Source organism: Nelumbo nucifera, chromosome 6 (assembly GCF_055504915.1).
Source record: "Nelumbo nucifera cultivar China Antique chromosome 6, China Antique-T2T, whole genome shotgun sequence".
In the NCBI taxonomy this organism is placed as follows: Eukaryota; Viridiplantae; Streptophyta; class Magnoliopsida; order Proteales; family Nelumbonaceae; genus Nelumbo; species Nelumbo nucifera.
The window spans coordinates 62,914,221-62,939,306 of record NC_142654.1 but is presented as its reverse complement, the minus strand read 5'-3'; the positions used below and the strand labels follow the sequence as shown (position 1 = coordinate 62,939,306).

Sequence of the window (25,086 nt, the reverse complement as noted above, 5' to 3'; positions counted from 1 at the left end):
GGCAGTGTAAATGTTTCGAGTGTAAATTTTGATTAATTTTTGTTTCAAATTTTATTTTAGTTTGTTTGGTTGCTGAAATAAAACAAGACCTAAAGCAAAATAAAGTAAAATCCAAAACAAAATTAAATCAAGTTTTGCATATTTATCATTTGCATTTGCATTCCCCATATATTTGAATTAATACAAATAAAATTACACTGCAACCAAACACAGCCTTAAGTTTTATCTGTTAGATTTAATCTTTGAAAGGTCGAGAAGGCATATTTAAATTAATTTTAAAAATTCAGGATATATATAAGTAGTTTTTCAAATATGCTATATAAGTAATTAATTCTATATAATAAATCCCTGGGCCACCAAAGAAGGCCTTATATTCATGGATCTTCTGTAAAAAGTTCGCATTTGCCTGGTTGTGTGCAATATAATAATGAATAAACTTGTGCTGCAGTTGATAAAGAGAGCGACCGAACATCTATTATTTCAAATACTATTTCGTCTCCTTAATATATACAACACCTGCCAACGTTTTATTGCCAGCGTAACAAATAAATTGCAGGCTAAGTAGAGTGGCCAAGGCGAAACAGATTGGAATTAAAAAGCATCACTCCAGGACCCGGTGAGGAAAAATACCACAAACTCATACAGCTCTGTGGGTCCAAAGTTCATAGGAGCAACATATAGAGAAGATACAGAAGCTAGAGAAAACAATAACCCATGGAGGCAGGCGAGATGCAATCACTCCGCTACCTGCACATGCAAATCAGCCTATGAGTTCAAGTCTTCAAGAGGAGATTTAAGATTTTATACAAGGCTGGCAAGGTCTCGCTTGTTATGCAGAGAATTGGGATCAACTCCTTCTGAGTGAATGTTGAGGCACGAATGGCAATCCGTGACCGGTGAATGATCTCATGGATTGCACATTGAGGCACGAATGGCAATCCGGCAAAGCTCCCGGCCCAGCCATTAGACTCAAAAAAAAAAAAAGCAAAAAACGCAAAATTTTAAGAAGACACACAACTGGGCTGAGGCACAAGGCCTAGCCACACCAGGCATGCACCTAGGATCTGGGCAAGGCGCATACCCCAAAATGCACCTCGCCTGTGCGCCTAGGTGCACCTTTTAAATCACTGAGTATTAGAACCCAGTACTGCTTTTTTTGAATTCTATCATCACATGCCTATAAGTAGACAGGAAAACCACATATAAAAGGTGCCATCTAAAGGATCCATGGGGTTGGAATTTGACACATCCACCATGAATGGACCCCTCTCTCTCTCTCTCATGAGTTACTTTTACGGTAAGTTGTTTTCTTTTCTTTTTTTTTCCCCCCTTTTGAAACTATAAAATCACATGGTTATAACCTGCAATGGGCAACATTTTTTGACCCCATAAAAATCTAGCTAGTGGGGCTGGACAAATGAATATACAGAGGATCCCAGAGTCATGTATCAGTCCTATCCAAATTTAGCCCAACATGTATATCATACAGTCCTGGGACATCCAATCAGGCTAACTTTGAAATATGGGATTTCCTTTCTCATCTTTGTTATCTGCATATTGAACAAGCAGACAAAGAAAGCTGTTGATTTGAAAAATATACTATCTCTAATATCCCTTTAGACAACCAGTGCCTAAACTGTTTATGTGCTGAAAGATTCTTCATTCTAAATGGCATGGAGGATCCACGTCAAAGAATTCACTATATATTTTACTGTAGGAGCAGTGAAATAAATCTCTGACAAACAGCCTCCTGAACCACTACTACCCAGCCTTAAACATAATTTCTGCAAAGTTTTTGCTCCAAAATGTCTACCTAAGGGTCTGACTAGACAAATATACCTACCTATTCTACAATATTTTATTAATACAGTTAGAGCATCTCTAACCATGCAACTTATATGACCCACTTGAGTGCTTGCACATGTGTGTGTGCACATACACACACAAACCAATGAGAAAGATGCAATGTTACTGAAATAATAACAATAACAACAACAACAACCATCTGATGACTGCAGCAATCAAGCAACTAGTTATTAATACAGTTACGATGGCCCTCAACTGATTTAGTCAGTTGACTAGTTTTGTAGTTAATGTTTTGATCATACTAGCATAAAAACTTGAAAATGCTAGCCACATAACATAAAATCTTTAAGATTATCTGCACTCAACAATAACTTCTTTTCATATCTGAAATCCCGGAAAACCTTTTTGGCTTCTTTTTTTTTTTTTTCATTTTCACCGGAGGAAGAGGACAGATCATCTTCCAACCAGAATCTTCTTACCTCTCAAGGAGAAAAAAAAGGATCCAAAATTTTTCATTAGTATTGCTCTTCAAAGATTTTAAAAAGTAGTTATATTTTCCTCACGGAGAAAAACAAATTTATCTTTTCAATCTTTTCTGCAAAACACATGCAACTAAAGCAACAAGATCTGCAATTTTTCAAGTGGTTAGTGATAACAATTTAAGATAAAACACCATTTATACTGTATGAATAAACTAATGAACATTTTAAACTGCTCACATTAAAAGTAGATAGGTTTCTTAGCAGGACTTCCATGGGACCTGAAGTCACCATCTATCAAAGCATGTTGGTGTAACATTGTCAATAATAACAGTAAAGATCAGAAAACTATTAAAAATGATAAACAGCCAAGAACTTGGGTTCACAAAGTGAGAAAGGATTATAGGGGCCTAGCATAACTGCACGAAGAAACAGGGATTGCATTGCCAATCCAAATAGGTGGAATAAAGTAGAGGATAAATGATGATCATGATGACTCAGACTATCAAATCAACAAATAAATTCTCAAGTCTATTATGGGAAGCTTACCTGGTTAAGAGGGTTATCTGGAGATTTCTTCCATAGCTTCCATATCATGTCTTTGTATTGAGTGTGGGTAAGACCTGGCTTTTCTTCCTTCAGTTTGGGGAGCTCTGCTTCTTCAAATGCCTGTATGTGTTGTAAAATTCAATAGATGCCACAGTAAGAACAAGGAAATTCAAGTGGCAATTGGTGGAGTACAATAACCACAATAAGTCAAACAATTCAATGGAACTGTCAACCCACCAGTTTGTATCCAGATAGGAAGTAATTATTAACAAGATTATGAAACTTACTTCTCTGGAATAACTCAAGCCTAGTCACATCTACCTGATAAATAATTGCATATTAAAAAAAAAAAAAACAAGAAGGAACTATTACTCATCATCAAGTGCTTTACTAATTGTGAAAAGAAAAACATAATGAACTCCACCAGGTTGGAAGATAAACATTTTCTGGAAAGTAATATTTTTTTGAAAATGCATTCTTCCTAATTTTCCGTAAACCATTTTTTGAATAAAGTACTTTGTCATCAACTACCTCTCTAAAAAGACAGAAGTAATACAATTTAAAGTAATCTGAGAGACTTAAAGCCAATATACAGACAGCATATGGATCAGAGATGAAAATTACTATATATATTTTTTTTAAGTTATGCTGTAAAAATTCAAAGGTTGGGTAATGGTCTTTTTTTCATAATGTTGTAATTTGTAAGTTGTTCAGGTTACACCACATTTTCGATTTTGTCTTTGAACTGAAAACCTTAACAAAACTTGCTAAGTTCTAAATTGTTTATTATAAGTCAAAATATATGATTCTACTATGGATTGCAACTGCAGTACCTTGTGCATTTTAGTTCTAAATAGAAAAGATATTTATGGAAGAAATGTCAATTAATCAAGGTAAATGCTTATTATGACTTATCACTCCATGCTCAATATTTTTTTATCAATAACTTTAAAACATTATTGATTAAAATACTTTAGGATACAAAAACAAGTTACAAAAGAAATCAGCAAAGTAAGCTGACCCAGTACAGAATTACAAATGTGCCCAAAACATATACGTTCTTTGAACCCCTTGCTTTGCTAAGCTATTTGCCAAACTGCTGGCAGATCTCCTTACCCATCCCACCTGAATTGACATGTTCCTTGACATCCATTAAAATCTTCTGAAATCATTCTTCAACTGCCATGTCACCCCTTCCCCTTTCTGCAACCATTTTATCACAGTTTTTGAATCTCCCTCGATGATCAGTCTATTGATCCCCAACTCTTTAGCCTTCTCAACCCCATATACTGCAGCTAGAAACTCTGCCCTTGTCACATCACCTACCTCCACAGGACCGGAGTACAGGGCAATGATGGAACCATTTTTGTCTCTAATGGCCCCCCCAATACCTAAAAGGCCTGGGTTACCCACACAACTCCCATCAAAGTTTAGCTTCTTCCAACTATATGTTGGAGGGGACCAAGTCTCAACAAACTGTCGTCTCATAGATGATGAAGCAGCAATAAGTCCCCAAACCCTGAAGAAATCTTCGACCTTAAAGGCTGAAAACAGCTTCAAACTTTTTACCCAATGAACCACCCTCAATGTTATTGTTTCAACTAAAGCTTCCTTGCTTTTTTTTTTTTTACTTTCAAATATCCTATTGTTTCTTTCCTCCCAGATGGTCCAAAGTATTGCTGCTCTAGTACACCTCCAAAGAATCCTTCCCCTCCAAAGAATCTCTAGTACACTCCATGCTCAATATTGATGTCGGGACCTCATTAAAGCCTTCATCAAGAGTTTTCCATACCATAGTTTTCAAGGTGCCAAGCTGAGGCTAAGTCACCTAGGTGATGTTTCTTTTTTTTTTTTTAATAATATAAAAACCATGAATCCTAGGGTAATTCCCTAGGTTCCATATCAAGCAGAAACCATCTTTCACTATTATTGTCCATAATCTTCATAAAAAATGTATAAACTTCGTTTAAAAATAGAGAATCAACATATTCATGAAAAAAAAATTAAAGAAAGAAAAGAAATTTAATAAAATAGAGGGTCTGAAGAAAATTAATGAAAAGAAACCAGTATTTTAACTGAAACTGAATATCTTAGTTTAATAATGTGCATTTTACTATTATAATCTTACAAAGTTTTTTTTTTGATAATTAAAAATAACAGTAACTAGTATTATAATCTTAAAAAGTTGAGAAAATAAAAGTATCCAAGGACACCATATAAAAAATATCTTGTCAATTAAGTGAGACAACCCTCCATCTTATTGCCTAAGTGTCACTCTACATGTTAAGCTAACTTGGTATTACCTGATTGTCATAGTTTGGTAGTATATCCTAGATTCCCATTTGGTGTAGCAATACCAAACATGCCTTCATTGGGTTATTTGGTTGTTCATTTCATTGATAGCAGCATGTTTGTGTTTTATTGGATGGTTGAAAGAAATTGTTGTCATGAAAACCAAATAACCTAAGCATCTACTCACTGGGTGATTTGGTTTATCCTTTGACTTATAGCATGTTTGGTTTTTTTTTTTTTTTAAGAAGCCAAAAGTGTTATGATTATGTGAACTCATCATTCCACATGTTAAGCTATTCCTAGTAAAGGTAGTGGGCCTTAGAAATAGTCTCTATTTTTTCAAATAATAGGGGTAGTTCATGTATCACTAGGGGTAGCAATAACAAGGATGCACTCATTGACCATGTCACCATGCAGACTTAACCAAAACCAAATCACCTAGGCATACACTCACAAAGGTTATTTGGTTTTAAAATGTCTGTGACCTATTAGAGGGTCGCAAGAAAGTGCTTTGACCACATCAACTCATCAAAATCAAATCACCCAGGCATGCACTCAATGGGTGATTTGGTTTTTCCCTTGATTAATAGCATTTTAGCATTTTATTGGAAGGCTAAAAGAAAGAATTGTGACCATGTGAACGCATCACAACACATGTTAGGCTACCTTGGCATTTCTTGATTGTCATAGTAAGGTAGTAGACCTTAGAGGTAGTCCCTATCTTTTATATGTTAGTGGGTTATTTTTGAATAATTCGGGACAAAAAAGGGCATGTATTCATTAAGTGATTTGATTTTTCATTTGATTCTTAGCATGTTTGTGTTTTATTGTAAGGCTGCAAGAAAGTATTGTGACCATGTAAACTCATCGAATCCAAATCACCCCAACATGCACTCATTCATTGATTTGGTTTTTCATTTGATTTATAGCATGCTTGTGTTTCATTGGAGGGTCGCATTACCCTAGTATATCTAAATCGTCATAATAAGATAGTAGACCCTAGAGGCAATCTCTATTTTTTCATATGATAGTGGGGTTATTAGTGTGCCATTTGAGGTAGCAATAACAAGACACATTCACTGGATAATTTGGTTTTTCATTTGATTAATAGCATGCCTATGTTTTATTAGAGGGTTGCAAGTATGTGAACACATCAATTCATCGAAATCAAATCATCCAGGCAAGCGCTCACTAGGTGATCTAGTTTTTCATTTGGTTGATAGCATGCCATGTTTTATTTGAGGGTCAAAAGAAAGTGTTGTAACCAAATGAATACATTGCTCCACATGTTAAGCTATCTTTGTATTTCTTGATTCTCAAAGTAAGGCAATGGTCCCTATCAATGTTTTAAAAGCGCAAGGGTCAATTTGGACCCGGCGCAAGGCGAGGCATGCACCTTTTTGAAGCAAGGCACAAAAATACAAAAGAAATGCCAAAACAAATGTCAGAAAATTTAAAAAATGCAAAAAATAAAAAAATATTAAGCTTAAATTTTAAAATAAATGTTTAAACCTATTATCTAAAACTAAAATACATAAACATAACATTTAAAGCACATTCAAATGAAAAAAAAAAGTCTTTTACTTTACCATTCAAAAAAATGAAAATTTAAAAATAAAATCAAACATATAAAACATTTTCAAGCATGTAAAACCCACAATCTCTTTTTTCCTCAATTGCATTACTTCAAATAGCTAATGTGATGTAAAACATCTTGCATTCCTGATTCTACAAGCCACCCTTGTACCAAACCCCTTGAGGCAAGCACAAACAAATCCTCCAAAATACTACCTATGTATCCAAATTCCAATGAACTACTGTAACATTACATTTCATTATATTATTATTCCATAATAAACATGTGTTAACTTCCTTGCGTTCTACTACTGAATTATATCAAGTACTAGTTTTACATTATTTACTGGTAAGATTCTTCTCCTTTCCCCATATTTTATCCATCCAGACCTTCTCTTGATACTTTTCATAACTCTTAAGTGTAGCTGTGCTGTGATAAAGAAATCTAGCAACTTCTTTGAGAACTTCTATGTATTCTTTTCTTGAAGACCATTCAAGTTTTAACTATTGCAAGTCTTTGCTTCCATCAATGTATCTTTACTATATAAAGCAGACGCCCCACTTCTACATGCATGCAGAAAAATTAATATAGAGAGGACCTCTTATCATTCTGTCAAATATTGATATCATGTACAACATGCAACTCATGTGCCTCCCTCGCTTGTATCCATAATGTCAAATACTCATCCAATGACTGATCCAATTTATACTTCAACTTCTGCCACAGATTTGTCACATACCTTTTAACAAGTCTCCCATAACGAAACCCAGTTCTATCTATCAACTGAGCATTGGGCAGACGGACCAGAGGCAACAAAAAAACTACATCAAGGAAAAGGAAAACTAATTATCATTCTTCCTAAGCATGTCCTTGCTTGGATACATAAAGGATGATGGCATCATTTCCCTATGGCGAGAAGCCATCACTATTGTCTTATGTTCAATAGGTCCACCAACCATTCCTTTCCTTGATAGATTGATGTATGAGAAAAGAATACGCAATCACCTTTTCTCTTTCATTTCTCCTAAAATTGATTCTTAAGGAAAAATGGACAATTGCAATTATAAGCACCCATAATTTATTCTTATTCCACTTTTACAATTAACAAAAAAAAAAGGTAAAGAAAAGCAAAAAACCGATAATAAAAAGCACTAAGAAATGATAAATCAGAGCTCTATTTGGCTTAGTGCAACAATCTATCCTACTGATGATTTCTACTTAAGCATGTCCGTCAAAAGTTGGAGGCTTGGAGCAGAATATGTATGTGTTTTTTTCCCTGAAAATTTCTTGCTTACGAGTATTTGATGTTTAACTAAAACCCAGAGAATGAGAAATTCAGCAAGAAGAGTCCAAACAAAGCCCGAATTGCTGAAAGCAAAGAATATCAGGTGGAATACTTTAAAACGAAAATAATAATAATACCTTAAACGATGCCTTTAGCCTCTTCTCTGGATGCCGGTCGGGGGGAAGGTTATCTGAAACGGCCATACGAGCAATAGCGTCCTCAACAGAGTGGACCTCGATAAGGGAATCGTCACGGTTAGTATTGGACACGAGCACCATGCGCTCATATTCCTCTTCGTTGGCAGTGTGACTCTGCTGCTTCTTGACTTCCTCAGCGCGCTGAAGGATCTGAAGCCTCTCCTCCTCGCGACGACGCTGGAGCTCAGCTTCGGTGACCTTGGGGACAGGGATAGAGACTCGGTTGGCCTTCTTGTCAGGCTTCTTAGAAGCTTTTTCGATCTCCTTCTCTTCGAGCTCGGCGAGACGTCGGGCTTCGGCCTTGCGGGCAGCGGCCTCTGCACGCTTCTCGGCTTCCTCTTCGCGTTTCTTGGCGGCTCGAGATTTGGTGCCCTCGGCTTCTCTCCAGTATTGATCTTCCTTCTCGCGAGCCTCTCGATCCTTGCGCTCCGCCTCTGTGGCACTCTTTCGTGCCCTAGACGCTTCGGCTTTACTGTTTATTCCCATCTTCTTCGGCATCTTCACTCTCCCCACTCTCGCGCCGCGCACGCTTGCTCCGTTGGCTCTCTGTCTGTGACGCTGTGTGCCTGTGTCTGAAGAGGAGAGAATCCGATGTAATAGTCTGTTGGAACTTGTTAGAGCGGGTCGATACGGCTCTTCCTGGTGGCTCATCCAGATATAACCCGGTCGAACCGATAAAGCAAGATGTATACTCTGAAATCTGTGAACGGGACCGGAACTACTTGGTCCTTTATGGTTGTCCTTTGCTGGTTTACCCAATTCGGACAGACCACGTGTGCCCATTTCCAATCCAATAACTCCACTCCAGGTTCGGTTAGGTTTGACACTGAACCACGTGCCAATTTAATGCATACTGTTACCTAGCTGTTAAGTGGCATGTAAAAGGACACTAATGCCCTTCGGATGTCATCTACCTTTTTTTATTAACCACATCTTTGCATTAGTTTTAATACGTGGAAGATGACGTTGGAAAAGGAAATACTGTCGTTAAAAATGGATATGATAAGTCAATATTGTTTTGGTTTAATATTGATTCTCGAGGAAGAAGATGATGAACATTGTCTTATTTTGGAGGGTAATTTTGGCATTTTTAAAAGTTCTAAGTCACACATGTCCTCACGTGATAGAGATAATTGATGGACCACAAATGACAAGGACTAAATTGACACGATTTGGAAGTTTAAGTATTGCATTGGCACATTTTCAAGTTTGGGGACCAAAGTGAGAGTAGGCCCAAAGTACATGGTACTAATATGTAATTTTCCCTTATTTTATTTAGGGGTGAGCATGGGTTGATTCGTTTCAGCTCCATGGCAGAACTTGAAACCTACCCTATAGAGGTCAGTTCTGGGATTTTGGAACTAGAACCTATCCTGTGAAGGTCGGTTCCAGGGTCTACCCGTGGAACCTATTCTTCCTATTCTTTATTTACTTTCTCCCTTAAAAAACATGTTCTTTAAAAACTTGCTTTCCAATATATACAATTTCATTATCTCTATTGAGTAAATTGAGTAAGTTAATATGTAGACTATCATTATATGGTTCAAAATTTATAATTTAAATTTAAATTTTGTAAATATTACCTTTTACATTACTTATTATATACATTCAAATATTAACATGAAAACAAATGATCAAATCATTTACATTGGTCAAGTGAGACCATGGCCTTTTATAACTATGAGTACTTGGGTTCAAACATTCACATCCCCAAAAGTATTTTGGGGTTTATTTCAAGGCAAGTTCAGTTCCAGGGTAGGTTCCACCAAAGGCAACCAATGTTGGTTCATTGGGTCAGTTTAGGAACGGTAAACCCCTAGACCCCAGAATTGGCCTAGGTGGGGGTCAGTTACAAGAATTTGGAACTAGACCCTACCATGTAACATATTTGGTAGGGTCAGTTCAAGGTCAGTTTAGGAACGGTAAACCCCTAGACCCCATAATTGGCCTAGGTGGGGGTCGGTTACAAGAATTTGGAACTAGACCCTACCATGTAACATATTTGGTAGGGTCAGTTCAAGGTCAGTTCCATTTAGTTCTAAGTAGAACCTACTCATTTACTCACCCCTAATTTTATTTGTTGGTTTATATTTAGGGTAAATTGTAGATTAGTACCCTGTATTTTGGGGCTAGTGTCATGAGGTGACAAGATTGATTAGACCCTACAGAGAAGGAGGAGGATGGAGGAGGTAACACTCTAGAAGCTAGCAATCAAGCATTGTATCCCTCTCTTGAGTAATACAAAGAGTTCTTTGAGTTCTCCCTCTCTCTCTTTCCTTGTGTGCTTTGTGCCTTGTTGCCTAAGTGTGTGTCTCGGTGTGAGGGACGAGTTGATAAGCTACTTAGTCCTAAGAGCCAGGAGAGTGCTCTAAGTAGAGAAGGCTGACTTGTGGAGCGACGGACTACTGCCCAAGTGCCTGTTATGGGCCATGACCAGTCTCACTTTAGCATCTGAATTTTAAAACATGCTACTACAGCATTTAAACTCCTAATTTAATATCCATTTTTAGCATTTTGTCAATTATTTATATCTATCTTGTGATGACATGTGCAATTTAAATTTTGGGCAAATTTCTTAAACTACCCTTACTATTTAACTAATTGGCTAACTCTACCCTTAAATATTTTCTTAAACTACCCCTACTATTTCTAACAATTGTCATTATTGTTAAATTGTAACATAAAAAATGAAAGGTCCATAAGTTAAGAAAAGAGTGCGGAAGAGGCAAACTTTGGGAAGAGTCCAATCTAGTCTTCTGCATTATCAGCTATGCCACACAAAGGGAGATCTGAAGCCATTTCTAAAGATAGATCCAGAACAACTGTTGCTGAGAGAGAGAGAGAGAGAGTAGGGGCGGAGCTAGAGCTTTTTCTTGAGCCAAAAGCTAAGAAATATAGGTAAATGGTCAAAATATAAGTGGGATTTAAATGTGTTTTATTGGAATTTTGAAGGAATGGGGGGCCATGGCTCCCCTACGCCACCCTTGGCTCCACCCCAAAGAGAGAGAGAGAAGACCGTTGTCGTGAGTTGCAGTGGCAGTCATGGAAAACAAAAATAATAGGAACGGGAGGTGGTAGAGAAAAAGAAAAAAAGACAAAGAAAGAGAAAGAGAGAAGAAGAAGAGAGAGAGAGGACAAGAGGTTGAGGGAAAGAGAAAGAACGTCACTGCTATGAATTGTAGCGGCGATCGCCGAAAACAAAGGTGGTGGACCGCTGTTGTAAGTTGGCACCAAGAAGCCTGACAGACCACCAACAGTCCCCATAACAAGTGTTTCCATTTTCAGTTTTTAAGGATGTTATTCACTAAACAGATATAACCGGCAAAACTGTGCAAGGGAAAACAAAAAAAGAGAGAGGATTGCACATTGTAGTGTCAACTTCAAATTTGTTAATATCTTCAATATTGTGAACTTCCAAGGTACCCGTGGTCCAAGAACTGGTTCGTCACGAGGGTTCAACAACGTGCCAGAGAGCTTACTGAACAATTATTTAGTCAACAACGTTCCCAGAAAATCCCCACAATCCCTATTGATGATTCATTTATACTTTAACCCTTCACCCTTTTTTTATTAACTTTTGACCCCCTAATCTATGTTCATTAGTATTTGACCCCCTAACATAAAATCCCAGCTCCGCCCCTATCTCCAAAACCTCCATTGTCTCAAACTTTTGCCTGTGTTTAGATATGAGTGTCAATGTTCAAATAAGCACTTATTTAAGTAATTATTCAAAAGCCTATTTAGAAAAAAAGAATGTCACTCCCACCAGTCATAGGCTTTTTATGTTTGGATGCTTCTAATATCTCGAAACCAATTGGTGTTCCATCTGAGAAGATTGCAAATGCAAATGCCAAATTGCCAATTATAAATTCATAACATCTCACTACGGGACCTGCATACAAAATTGTATCAACTGTAGCGTGTGCACCCTTTGTAGTCAGATATATGGTCGGAATTTTCAAGTCATCTCTTATCTTCTTATTAAAAAAAAAAAAAAAGCAGCATCAAATTCATAGATTACTCCTGATTTTTCCATAACTGTCTTGCCCATCCTTGTGATTCTCCACGACATTTTGTCTTTATGTCAACAGTTCATCAAATTACATCTTATTATTAATATATTAACTGATTCTATTTAAATTTATTTTACAATTTTTTTTCTATAAATGATGTCATTATTTATAAACCAAACGACTCATATCATATTTTTTGGATTTAATTTTTACAAGACGGTACTCACAGCTCCTTGCATTGCAGCTGTACATCGGAAATATATCTCCATCAATAAATACAAACAAATGCAAGAACAAAGATGTTCCTAATGCACAAAGGCTGTGAGGATCAAATATGAGTTCATTGTATTGATCATTGGTTTGTATATAAAAAAAAAGAAATAAATTACCCATCAATACATTGTTAAATATAGGAAAAATTCCTGATCAGTACTTTGTATTTTGGCTCGAGTGACAATTTGGTCCCCGAACTTTAAAATGCAATAATCCAGTACCTAAACTTTCAAAATGTGACAATCCAGTACCTACCGTTAATCAGTCCGTTAATTGGTCGTTAAGTGATAATTTGGTCCCCAAAGTTTAAAATGCACAATTTAGTATCCGAACTTTCAGAATGTGACAATCCAGTACCTATCGTTAAGCAGTCCATTAATTAGCCGTTAAGTGACAATTTTGACCCCAAACTTTAAAATAAGACAATCCAGCACCCGAATTTTCAAAATGTGACAATCCAGTACCATTGTTAACCAGTTTGTTAATTTGCCGTTAAGTGACAATTTGGTCCCCAAATTTTAAAATGCTACAATCTAGTATCCTGTACTTTGGCTCAAATGCCATCTAATTCTCTTTATCAACCATCCAAAAGTTGACAAAAAACTGAACAGTCCCAAATCCTAGTCTATTCTTTTCAAAATTGTTGGTGACGGTTTAGAAGAATCTAGAATTTGGGACTGTTTATTTTATTATCAATGTTTGGATGGTTGATAAAGAGAATTAGATGGCATTCTTAAGGCATTTTTTACTTTTCAAATGTCACTTAATGGTTGATTACATTTTAAAAGTTTGAGTACTAGATTGTCACTCGAACCAAAGTACAGAGTACTGATCGGGAATTTTCTCTTAAATATATAGATTCCCAACCAACGAGTGGATAAAACTGACAAGGTGTCTATTCATCTCCCATTTGATTTTTTTCCATGAAGAAAAGAGCAATCGTGTTTAATACAATATCATTTTGGATAAATCCAATGTACTACTAACAAGGCGCCCCTCATACCAACCTCACGGTACATTGCAGCTGTGAATTGGAAACATCTTTTTTATGAATGACAATATCAAATGCGGGTGCTCAATGCACAACTGAAACTTGGTGTGAAGAACAAATTCGGATTTACCTTTTGCAATATAAACTTTTAATTTGATAGAAATGTCCCCGAAAAATAGAGTATCAACTTCGAAACCTAATGCAAGGTGCTAACTGGCCAGTTGGTAAGGTCTCTTACCAGATGTAGTGGAGACTCGCCTACACCAAGGTTTGGAGTTCACATCAGTGCCCCACAATGTCCCACAGCACATCCCCGCCTTGTATTGGTAACATCTCCCAATGATGACATCAGGTCTGGTATTATCATCGAGAGATGTTCCCAAAACAAGGCGGGGATGCACTGTGGGACACCTCGTGGTGGGGCGCAGATCTGAACTCCAAGGTTTGGGGGATAGAGCCTACCCCTGTCCCCGTTGTGTAATAGCCTCATGGAGCCCAAAAAACACAAAAATAAAAAGAAACCTTCAGAATTCACCCATCAATTTATTCACCAGGGATTTTCTCCATTTCTAGAGGAGCTCCAGCCTTGTGCTGTGGGACGTTGTGGGGCACCCCTTGTGGGGTGCTGATGTGAACTCCTCTCTTACCTGGGTACAGCATTCCCCTCTATCTTACTCCTCACAGAGTCACAGACCTCCATCCACTTTCCTCCCAACTTTTAGAGTTTCATACCACCTCAGCTAATACCATCGTCTTACACTCAAAAGGATTAGAATATCAATGCGCATCAATTGGGTATTGATGTCTATCCATAGACCGATATTCTTATTTTTTTTTATTTTATAATAATGAGAATGTCTTAAAAGAGGTCTAATATCCTTTTCAAGTGTATTTGGGTGCATAGATACCGATATGATATGCCCATACAGGGCACGGTACTTTTAATCCTTATTTACACCTCTTCCACCAACTACCAACGGGTTCAACTACGATATGGAAAAGATATAATATCTGAAAAACTTCTGACCGATCAACTGGGATCATAAATGTGATAGTCAATCATGTATTATTTATCAAAATTTATGGGTGGATTTTGATTGGTCAAAACTCTTCCAATACCATATCTTTTCTGCATCATAGATTTTCCCACTACCAATTCTACTCTTTTATTTCTCACGAATGAAACAACCCCTTTATCACTTCTCACGTCATCTCTCTACTTTGGCATCACAAGTACAATAACGCTATGAATATGATAGGATTAGAAACATATAAATGCTATATCATTCAAATGGCTATGGCTTAACAACAATACGATACCTCACATTAGGGACATGTAGGATTGCCCCACTGTAAAATATGGATTTAACGTATACACTTCAGACATGAAAACATGTTCTAAGATTGCCCCACTGTAAATCAAAGGCACTATATATTACAGTAGACAGTCAAATATGGGATTGCGGTTCAAGTTGCAGACTTTCATGCAACATCTAACCCACCCACCTCCTTATCCCGGTGATATCGATGAACAATGTGAAATCTACTTTCCAACCCAAGACTTCATTAACACAAACCTCAAGCAGTGGGCTCCCAACTATACCAATATGAATTCAAGTATGTAGTGTATTCCTTTAACCTAATCGCATTTCAACATTGTTGAGTTGTGAGCCATAATCTAAAATACCAAGATTTAAAACCCGTTTTATCAACACCTCTTACTTGATCCAAGATGCACCCAACATCTTAGCCATAAAACTATACCGGTCAGCAGCTTCATCAATCTGCAAGACAAGGACCAATACCCAGCAGATTAAGCAATGAATGAGATTTAAATTCATGTAACAATTATTATTAGGAGAAAATATTAAAGACAAAGAACAAAGACCCATCAGATCATGCCAAGAATGGGATATTAATTTCATCCAAAAACAAATACTATCAAGAGAAAAATTCAGAGCAAATGATTACCAATTTCTGAGTAGGACGTCCAGCTCCATGCCCAGACTTACGATCAATCCAACCAATGATCGGGTTGGTTTGTGGGCTCTTCTCCAAGCTGTTGCAGAGGATATATTGCATGGTCTGAGGGTGAAAGAACAATGCCGGTGTAAACACAATGAAATGTTATAACATAGACATACATTCATACATATAAATAAACCAGTGTTTTAAACGGCGTGGGAGGCATACGCCTGGAGGCGGTGCGCTCCCAAAACGCCCTGAGGCGTATGCCAGAGGCACTAACACCTCTAAGGCGTACGCCTCAGGTGCAAGAGGCGTAACTCTTGCGCTTTTTTCATGAGGCGTGCTAGAGGCGTATGCCTCATGCACATCTTATATAAAAAGACAAAAAAAAAAGAAAAAAGAAAAAAAAGCAAAGGAAAGGAAAGGAAAAGAAAGGGAAGGGAAGTGAAGGGAAGAAAAGATTTTTATTAAAAATGTTACGCATCTTTCTTCTTCTTAATATAAACGAATTTTATTAAAAATAAAGAAAAAAATGAGATCCCCCCTTACTCTTCATCCTCCTCCTAACCCCCCTCCTCTTAAGCCTCCTTGTGTTTGGGAGGCTTGCGTCTCTTGCGTTATGAACTACGCCTCATGCCTCTAGGTAGTGGAACGCCTCACATCACACCTCTGCGTTTTAAAACATTGAAATAAACATGAATATAGGAAGGACCTACTAGCTCGTCAGTTGAACATTAAAAACAAGTCCCATCATTCTAAACCACAAGTTGCATAACGTTTTGATAGTGGTGCAAATTAGGTACCCAACATGAAGAATTTACACCCCTTAGGTCAAGCCCCTTCAAATTTTAACAAATGCTCAAACCCAGGCCAGCCCATGTTGTGCCCCTAATTGAAATTATTTCACCCATCCAATTTGATAGCTTTTTACTTGATTTCCTTCCTAAATTCGGTATTTCAATTTCCCTCAAATATTCTACCAAAAAAAAACTTGCCCTAAAATAAATAGGACATCAGATTCTATTGTCACACAACACTATATATATATATATATATATATATATTGTCAAGATCAATTTTTCTTTGTCCTTAAAGTAAATGGCATACTAAAATCCCTTATTTGTGACAATTTCATCTCCAGTCAGATCATAATACTCTACTTTTGTTTCACCTTCTATTAGTGAGTAAATCTATTTTAGAAGCTAAATTCTCAAAACATTTGTTATGAGGCTCTAGTGGAGAGCTTCACCAGTATACGCAAGTAAAAACATGCAATGCCTAGAAATCCTTAATTTTACACCTCTTATTAGCCAAATATGAAAAGAATTATAAAAGAGATATGACATTTCAGATAATGATAATTCAGAACTTACTGCCAATAACTTCAATGAATGTAGTGGTACAACACGATCATCATGGTCAGCTGTCAAAAGCATTGTAGATGGGTACTGGCAAGTCTTATCATGAAGTTGTTCCCATGGTCTTCTAACGTTATGAAGCGGTGAGTATCTGAGAAATAAACAAATGACCTCATGTCCCAAAGGTCTCAAAAGAAACAAAAAGAAAAGGAATGTATTTCACTTGACAGGGAAGTAGCTTTGGTCTTTGGATACAATATACCACTTCTGGTGACATTTAGATATTAACTTAAACAATAAGACAGTTCTGAAACATACAGAAACTGCAAACTCAGCATTGAACAAAAAAAAATGCAACAAGAATGACTCACTTAATTAGCCACTGGAATTCTTCTTCCTTATCTGAGCAACCAAAATCAGAAGTCCATGCATGGCCTGGAAAAAAATTAGGTAAATCAATATGTCACACTATGATATGCTAGCCAATGGACCAAAAGAATGTAGACCAACCTATTGTGAACTTGTGGAAACGCAACATGTCCATAACACCAACATGAGCCAGAGCACAACCAAAAAGATCAGGCCGCTGCCACCAAAAAGATTTTGTGATTTTCACTAAAAGATAATTTATCCAACAAATTTATGAATAAGAAGCACTACAAAAAAAAAGTTACCTGACTAATGCAAGCTGCAACAAGAAGTCCACCATTGCTTCCACCTTCAATGCATAGCTTCTTTGGTTGGGTATAACCAGCAGAGACAAGAAATTCTGCAGCAGAAATGAAGTCATCAAAGCAATTCTGCTTTTTTGCAAGTGATCCTGCTTTATGCCATGCTTCTCCATATTCTCCACCACCACGAATGTTGGCTATGCAGAAGACAGCACCTAAATGCCTCATAAGAATGGTGCGGCTGACACTAAATGATGGTGTAATGCTAATATTAAATCCACCATAACCATATAATAAACAAGGATGTGACCCATCCAAAATGATATTCTTCCTAGACACAATGAACATTGGTATCTTGGTACCATCCTTGCTACCTACAAAAACCTGGAAATAAAGATCCAATTAGTAGAAGAAAAGGAAAGAAAACAAGCATCACATCTCTCAAGGAAGTTGTACAGTATCTAACCAACATATAACACCCAACCAGAAAAAAAATACACCAAAGACAGGTGGTTATTGCTCTAGTACACTACAAGTCTAATTTAATTCTGGCAAAATAATCATGCTCACTAAGATGATGACTTGATTTTATTATTACTCCACTAACATGGTACCAGTTTCCTTATCCTACTGAAAATAAAGACAATATCCTATCATTCAAATTCAAACTAGAAAATAACTTTACAAAACAACTCCAAGCTCTATAATTCTTGGCAAAAAAAGAGTAGTAGATAAATACACATCATGGTCACAGTAATAAAAAAGTAGTATTATTACCTGATTAACCTGGAATTCCATGCGATCAAATCCAGGAACAACAATTTCCCGGAATATCTTCATTTCTGGGACCTCAGTTTCTAAATTGCACTGATAAATAATACCAGGTGTAAGGAAGCTGGTGAACCCAATAAAGATCTCATTGTCTTTGCGCCTTCCAGAACTCCCATATACCGTGCCAATATCAATAGGCAAATGATGTAGCAGTGAACCTGTTTTCAGGTCTCTTATCTGCAGAACGTACTTGACATCACTCAAGTAGCGTACCAGAATCTGGTTACTGTTGACAGCATTGGCTGATACTAGCACATCCTTTTCAGATTCTTCGAGGACATTAGTCCAGACACTTGGTTCATTGAGATCCACCCGAACTAGCTTATACTTTGGAGCTTCTTTATTAGTTTGGAAGGTAAACAGGGTTCCATCATTAGCAATAGCATGATAACTGGCATCAAAATTGTCAACAAGCTTGATAAAGGGAAGCCTTTCATTTCTGCCTTTAAAACCTTCAACTCCATCTGGAAGTGCAGATATGTCACAGTAGTAAAGCTTATTGACTGGATCACATCCCTCCTCTATATACAGTAGCACATACTGCAAAATAAGAGAAAGAACTGAGTCTATCCATAGAGAATTTTAAAAGAATTGTTGCAAACATCAATTGAAGAGTGAACACATAAAGACATAGGCACAGGAACACACACGCACACATGTATAATAAAAAAAGGCCTGGTAAAAAAAAAAAAGCTCATTAACAATTGAAGAGTGAACGCACACACACACACACACACACACACAATATTAGCAAATACAATAGCAGGGAACAATTTGTGCAGAAATCCCAACCTATAGTCATTTTGGTTACTGCAAAAAATGGTTAAACATTTACTGCTATAATTTATAATCATATGTGCAATGAACCATTAAATGGAAAAGAAATCCAGACTAACAAAATAAAGACCACCCAATGAATAGCATTTGAAATTATTTTCCTTCTTGAACTTATAAATATCCAAGGATTATTTGTTATATAAACAAACTCAACAAAAGGGGTGAAGCTTATTCCTAGGAATGAAATTTGTTAATGAAAGTAGCTTATTTTGATTGGGATGATTCCAATCATATCATCTCTATCCTTTAGAAAAATATACATTATCTTTGATTTCAGTTCCTGACAATGGTCAGCATTATCTCTTGAAAAGTATCCCCTTCCCCTTGAAGTTCAACCAGCATTACCAGAAAATAGCCCATATGATATTTCAAATTTGGACAAAGGGATACAATGACATTGAAAAGAAATATAAGGCTGTATTTGGAGCAAGCACAAGGAAATGGAAATAAATTCAACTTATTCCTAGATTCCACTCATGTTGACAATATTCGGATGGTACATTCCATCACCACCCCCAAGAAAAAAAAATAATAAGCCAAACTTTCTCATCCTGCTCAAATCAAAGGGATTACTCGCAGACATGAGGGAACCGATTACCCCAAATAGTTGGGATTCCTGAGTTGAGTATAGTATGAGAGAATCAACTCCACCTCTGCACCCTAGTTCCAAATACAATTAGAAATATTCATAGCAGTTCCAGGGAAAAAAATCCCATGTACTGGTAAGGAAACAAAGAGAACACCATATTAGAAAATCAAATATCATTTTCCTCAAGGGATTTGAGAGAGCATTAAAAGCATTCTACATCAGGTTATCAACAAGTAGGCTATGTATCACTTATACCTCTTCAATTGTTCTGTCAGACTCATTCCCCAAATTTGAGTTTCATTTCAAAATAGAAGATAGGATGACAATCAAAAGATGAAGCTGGAAACATAAACATCAGAAACAATCTCCCGGTCCCGGTATGACGTTTGGGATGGATGTATCCTCCCATCCTTGGTCGAGTTTGGCATGAGTCCAATGTGATCAAACCAAAATTGACAAGGCAAACCAGAGAATTGGAATAGGCTGTTTGTAAATGTTACCAAGAGAAGCGATTTACCTTCCCGTCGTCCATTACTTGGGCTGAAAACAGATATTTTGGATTGTCGGAATCTTTCCAGCACAGAATGTCTTCGGATTGATCCGTACCCAAGAAATGATAGTAAAGCTCGTGATAAAGATTAACATCCGTCTCGGTACCGGCATCTAACTTTTCTCCTTCCCTACAATTCAATACCCACCATCGTCATGAATTTAATATGCCAGACCCAGAACACCACAAATGGGAAGGCATTGATCCATCCTACTTAGCGGTTGCAGAAATAACCAAAAAAAGTTGGATAGCAGCTGTTAAAGAGTCCTTATTCCTTACTTAGGAGCCGGAAAGCGGCTATAGAAGAACCCTTTATTATCATGAGTCCAACTGATAGACGAAAATTTAACCTGTAACAAGCAGATACATAAAATGAACTCGTATCTACCAAGAAGAACACTGTTTGAACTATTCCATTATGTGTATCTGAGCAAATGCTTGTTCACTCACCCAGGATAGAGTATCAGGCTCGACGGTCTTATCATCGACCCGCATTACTTTGATTGTCACCCAATCACTGCCACTAGAACTAAGCCCGTAAGCTAAGTACTTAGCATCCTCGCTAATGGCATATGCGTTCAGAGCAACAGTTCCATCCTCGCTAAGCGCATTGGGATCGAGCAAAACCTCTGCCTTCGCATCTAAACTACCCTGAAATAGGTACACGTCAAGCCATGAATCCGCAGACCCATTAAAAGGTCACCTACTTTCTCCCTCTCTTAACATTTCAACTTTAACTCGAGCCCATCCACAGTCCACAGACCTGCACATAGAGGACGCTCTGCGCTTGAAGACCGGTGTTATGAGAGTAGAAATATTTATCCCCCCGCCTGAACGGGACATCGAACCGAGGGTGATCGAAAAGCCTCGTAATCTCCTGGCGAAGTTTCTCTCTCGTATCACATGTAGCAAGCACCGAATCCGTCAATTTTACCTGCTTCTCAACGAAATTTTTGACTTCGTCGGCATCGGGGTCTTCGAGCCTGACCAGAAAACATCAAATTCAGGACAAACTATGCAGATGGGTGAGAAAGAATTGCAAAAGAAGCACAAGTACCATCGATACGGATCAGATATCTTAACGCCATGATAGTCATCGACGACCGATTCATCTCTTCGGGCGAAAGGGTACTGTAAGGGAAAATCTGCGACGGTAGATTGAGAACCCATACTAGGATTGGAAGAGAGAGCGCGAAGGAATGGGAGAGGTGGGAGACGAGAATGAGAAGGTTTGGGAGGAAGGAAACGAGTTGAATAAGATTTTGGTTCTTCATTACTACAGCTGCACTTAAAGCAACGGAAGATTGGTGGCAGTCGCCGTCGGGTGTTGAAGTTGAAGGTAAGAAAAGGGAGGATGTCGTGGGGGTGGCGGAGATGTGAGAACATAGCTCACCGGTATCTATGGCCGTTGCTCGCTCATGCCCATCAGCTTATGGTTTAGGAGGGAAAGATGTCGTTATGGTGTCGCCATTTTTTGTTGGGTGTGTTGTCATCAGGACCATCAATGTTGTGGTTAAAGCTTCGTATCTTGGGATATCATTTTGATACATACTTCACGCTTGCTCGTGGTCGTGGGATAGCCCTACCTCCAAGTAACAAATGGGTGTCATCTAGAATTAGAGATTCTCATCTATAGATCCCGTTGACATAAGGAAAACGGACAAAAAACCTTACCTGAGTTTTCATCCTCACAGAAATGTTCCCTTTAGGCTCCATTTGATATGGGATGGGATGGGATGATATGGGATGGGATGGAATGGAATGAGAAAGTGTACAAAATTATTTATCCATTGGTTGGTTTTATATATGGAAAAATAATAGGAAAATATTATTATAAGGAAGAAGAGAGAAGAAGGTGAGGAAGAAGAGAGAAGAGGAAGATGGAGGGAGAGACAGAAAACTTCATGACAGAAGCTTTGATCTGTGTCTCCGAACCCAGATTTAAGTTCTACCATGGCAGAAAACCTTCGATCTGGGTTCTAACATGGCGGAAACATCTTCAACCGTGGTTACCAATAACAACGGTAGTTACTAGCAGCGACGATGGTGCAGCAACGGCAGTGGTTACTAGCAGCGGCAGGGCTAAGGATGAAGATGAAGAAACTAGAGTTTTCTCGAGTTTTTCCACCGGGGTGGCACATCCACAATTTTGGGATCTCGCATCCCACTTTTTTTTCATCCCATCCCCCTGTTCCCCTTGAAACAAATGAGAAGAAAAGGGAATATTCTCATCCCATCCCACAAACCAAACGAAGCCTTAGTTCCGATACTTAAGGGAAAATTCCCATCAGTATTTTATACTTTGTGCCTAGTGGCACTTTGGTCCTCGAACTTTAAAATAGGAAAAGTCAGTATCCGAACTTTCAAAACATGACAATCCAGTACCTGTTGTTAACTAGTTGTTAATTAATCGTTAAGTGACATTTGAAAAAGACAAATGCCCTTCAAATGTCATCTAATTTTCTTTATCAACCATTCAAACATTGACAAAAAAATTAACAATCTCAAATCCTTGCCTCTTCTATTCAAGAAAGTTGAGGTCACCAGAATGCCCATTCAAACATGAATCCCGACTTTATTGAATGGAAAAGGCAAAGATTTGGGATTGTTAATTTTTTGTCAACATTTAGATGGTTGATTAAGAAAATTAAATAACACTTGAAGGGCATTTGTGTCTTTTTCAAATGCCACTTAACGGCTGGTTAACAACTACTTAAAAGGCAGGTACTTGATTGTCATATTTTAAAAGTTTGGGTACTGAAATATCACATTTTAAAGTTTGTGAACCAAAGTGACACTAGGCCCAAAGTACAGGGTACTAATCGGGAATTTTCCCTTTCTTATTGTATTTGTATTTGACAATAAACATTAGTGAAATGCATTAGTTTTTCAAAAATATCCATTTTATTAAGACAGCGATGGAAGAGAGGTAAATGCTGTAGGGATAATTTTTGCTAAAGTGAAATCTTAAGGGAGGTTATCATGATTGTGGGGAACTTCAAGAGAGATTATTAAGATTGTTAGAAACTTCAGCGGAGGTATTTATGTTTTACCCTAACTTTTATTATTAATCATGACAAATGCTAGCCAATGGGGAATTCTCATCGACTCACCTCACCTAAGGCTCTGTTTGTTTACTGAGAAAGGGATGAGAAAAGGGAATATTCCCGAATGATTCTCCCTTTCTTGTGTTTGTTTGTTGGTAAACAATGTTTTGGGATGAGAAATAAGAGGGATGCGGGATCTCAAAATTAAGTGAGCAGGGTCGCACCAAAACAGTGCGACCCCGGTGAGAAAAGAAAACGCTAAGAAAATTGCTCGGGCTTTGTTAGAGCAAAAAGTCGATCATCTCCTCTCTCTCTCTCCACCACTAACCATCTTCTTCCTGTTATCAGCACCTCCACCATCGCCGCCGATCATCACCACATCCTCCTCCAGCATCCCAACCATAACCTCCTCTCTATTCGCTCATTTGCCTACTCCTCAGCGGAGGAGGCTGTTGCTGAGCATCACCGCCGGAAGCGCCGCCTCCGTATTAAACCCCCACTCCACACCCTCCGCAGAGATCCTAACGCACCACGCCCACGTCCCGGAGACCAGACGCACAGACAACGCTTTTCATCTCTTTCTGTCGCTGTTGCGAAGTGGAGCCTCTCGCTCCGATGGCGGAGAAGAAGCCCTTGAGTCTCAACGATCGCCACAGTCGCCTTCTCGAAGACTTGTCTTCCCACCACCAACCACCCAAACCCTCCCAGGACCCGGAGCAACCTCACAAGGTCAAACTAGAGGGTCGACGTCGACTCTGCAAGCTCTCGTCGACTTTGAGAGATGACGACGATGAAACTGTGTTCGATGCACCTAGTTTTGCAGGAATCACGGATTTTGATTCTCTGCCTACAAAGAACGCCACCGAGAGTGTCCCCAGCTGTGGTTACGAATTTAGGGATTTTGATTCTCCACCCGAAAAACCATTGCCAATGACGTTGCCGGCGGTGGAAACGAGATTAGAGACATACTCAACGAGTTAAGCTCTAGATTTGAATATCTGTCGATTGAGAAGAGAAAACAAATCCCTAAAACGGCTGAACCAATTGAAGGATCTGCTAATCTTTTTAGAGATGAAGTGCCCAAGAAACAGGAGGACGTTTCCATTGTTCCTGAATACGCCAATGCTTCTTCCCCATTCCCTCTCTCATCTGACCCATCTGGTTCCTCGTCGGACGTTGTTACTTAGTTTAAGGATGCAAAGAATGTTGGGCGTTGTTGCTCCACGCCTGCCTCCGTATTGAACCCCCACTCTCTGCTGGAAGCTCAGCCATTTACTCCTATAAATTTTCTTGCAAAACAAACACTAGAAAGTGGATTTTCTTACATAAATTTTCTCAGCAAACAAACACATTATAACTAATTGAGAAATTAAATTTTCCTCTTCTCATCCCAACATTTCTCATCCCATCCTTTCTCAGCAATCAAACAGACCCTAAAGGTGTAAATCGGGCTTAGGTGGCTCATGCTTTTGGTGGGTTGTGTCGTGTTAGTCAACGGATTGGTTCAGGCTATACTTGCTGCTTTTGGGATACTTCAGAAGTTTGGCCTGGCACTATTCAGGCAAACTTGGGTCGGGCTGGTCCGTAAATCTAGCCAAGCTATGAGAGGTATATTTAAAAAAATGAAAAAATAATGAAAATTTTAAAATAAATTAACAAAATTTAAAAATTTTGAAAAAAATCCTAAAATTTTATTTTATATGAATTTTGATCTATACAATTATTTATATATACAATAATAAAATGAAATTAAAGAAATTACAATACAATTAGA

At 37.9% G+C, this 25,086-nt stretch overlaps 2 protein-coding genes across 3 annotated transcripts; both read right to left on the bottom strand.

Annotated features, from left to right (window-relative positions):
- Positions 1-448: 448 nt before the first annotated feature.
- On the bottom strand, positions 449-8,766 carry LOC104604345 (uncharacterized). The gene is made up of 3 exons (XM_010268643.3): positions 8,125-8,766; positions 2,835-2,954; positions 449-747 (listed from the first exon to the last, which is right to left on the bottom strand). The coding sequence occupies exons 1-3, from the start codon at positions 8,680-8,682 to the stop codon at positions 736-738; spliced, it is 690 nt and encodes a 229-aa protein (XP_010266945.2). The 5' UTR covers positions 8,683-8,766; the 3' UTR covers positions 449-735.
- Positions 8,767-14,714: 5,948 nt separating this feature from the next.
- On the bottom strand, positions 14,715-22,505 carry LOC104604344 (uncharacterized). Of its 2 annotated transcripts, none has more exons than XM_019198939.2 (13): positions 21,940-22,504; positions 21,323-21,847; positions 21,029-21,248; positions 20,716-20,916; positions 20,545-20,615; positions 20,233-20,395; positions 18,236-18,829; positions 17,462-17,842; positions 17,298-17,373; positions 17,159-17,222; positions 16,803-16,938; positions 15,433-15,546; positions 14,715-15,245 (listed from the first exon to the last, which is right to left on the bottom strand). In XM_019198939.2, the coding sequence occupies exons 2-13, from the start codon at positions 21,649-21,651 to the stop codon at positions 15,180-15,182; spliced, it is 2,415 nt and encodes an 804-aa protein (XP_019054484.1). In that variant the 5' UTR covers positions 21,652-21,847; positions 21,940-22,504; the 3' UTR covers positions 14,715-15,179. The 2 variants fall into 2 exon arrangements, 1 of the variants encoding a protein (XP_019054484.1); XR_016077716.1 differs by adding an exon at positions 15,979-16,098 and having other exon boundaries at positions 15,231-15,245; positions 21,323-22,505.
- Between the last annotated feature and the right edge of the window lie 2,581 nt (positions 22,506-25,086).

Bases quoted from the DNA above. Each gene is read 5' to 3' on its own strand.
- LOC104604345 (XM_010268643.3), bottom strand. From the start codon at position 8,682: ATGCCGAAGAAGATGGGAATAAACAGTAAAGCCGAAGCGTCTAGGGCA. The intron at 2,955-8,124 runs GTATTATTATTA...CAACACATACAG, and splicing joins GGCTAAAGGCATCGTTTAAG to GCATTTGAAGAAGCAGAGCT.
- LOC104604344 (XM_019198939.2), bottom strand. From the start codon at position 21,651: ATGTTCTCACATCTCCGCCACCCCCACGACATCCTCCCTTTTCTTACC. The intron at 17,843-18,235 runs GTAATAATACTA...CTTTATTTCCAG, and splicing joins TGGAATTCCAGGTTAATCAG to GTTTTTGTAGGTAGCAAGGA. The intron at 17,374-17,461 runs GTAACTTTTTTT...TTTTGGTGGCAG, and splicing joins TTGCAGCTTGCATTAGTCAG to CGGCCTGATCTTTTTGGTTG.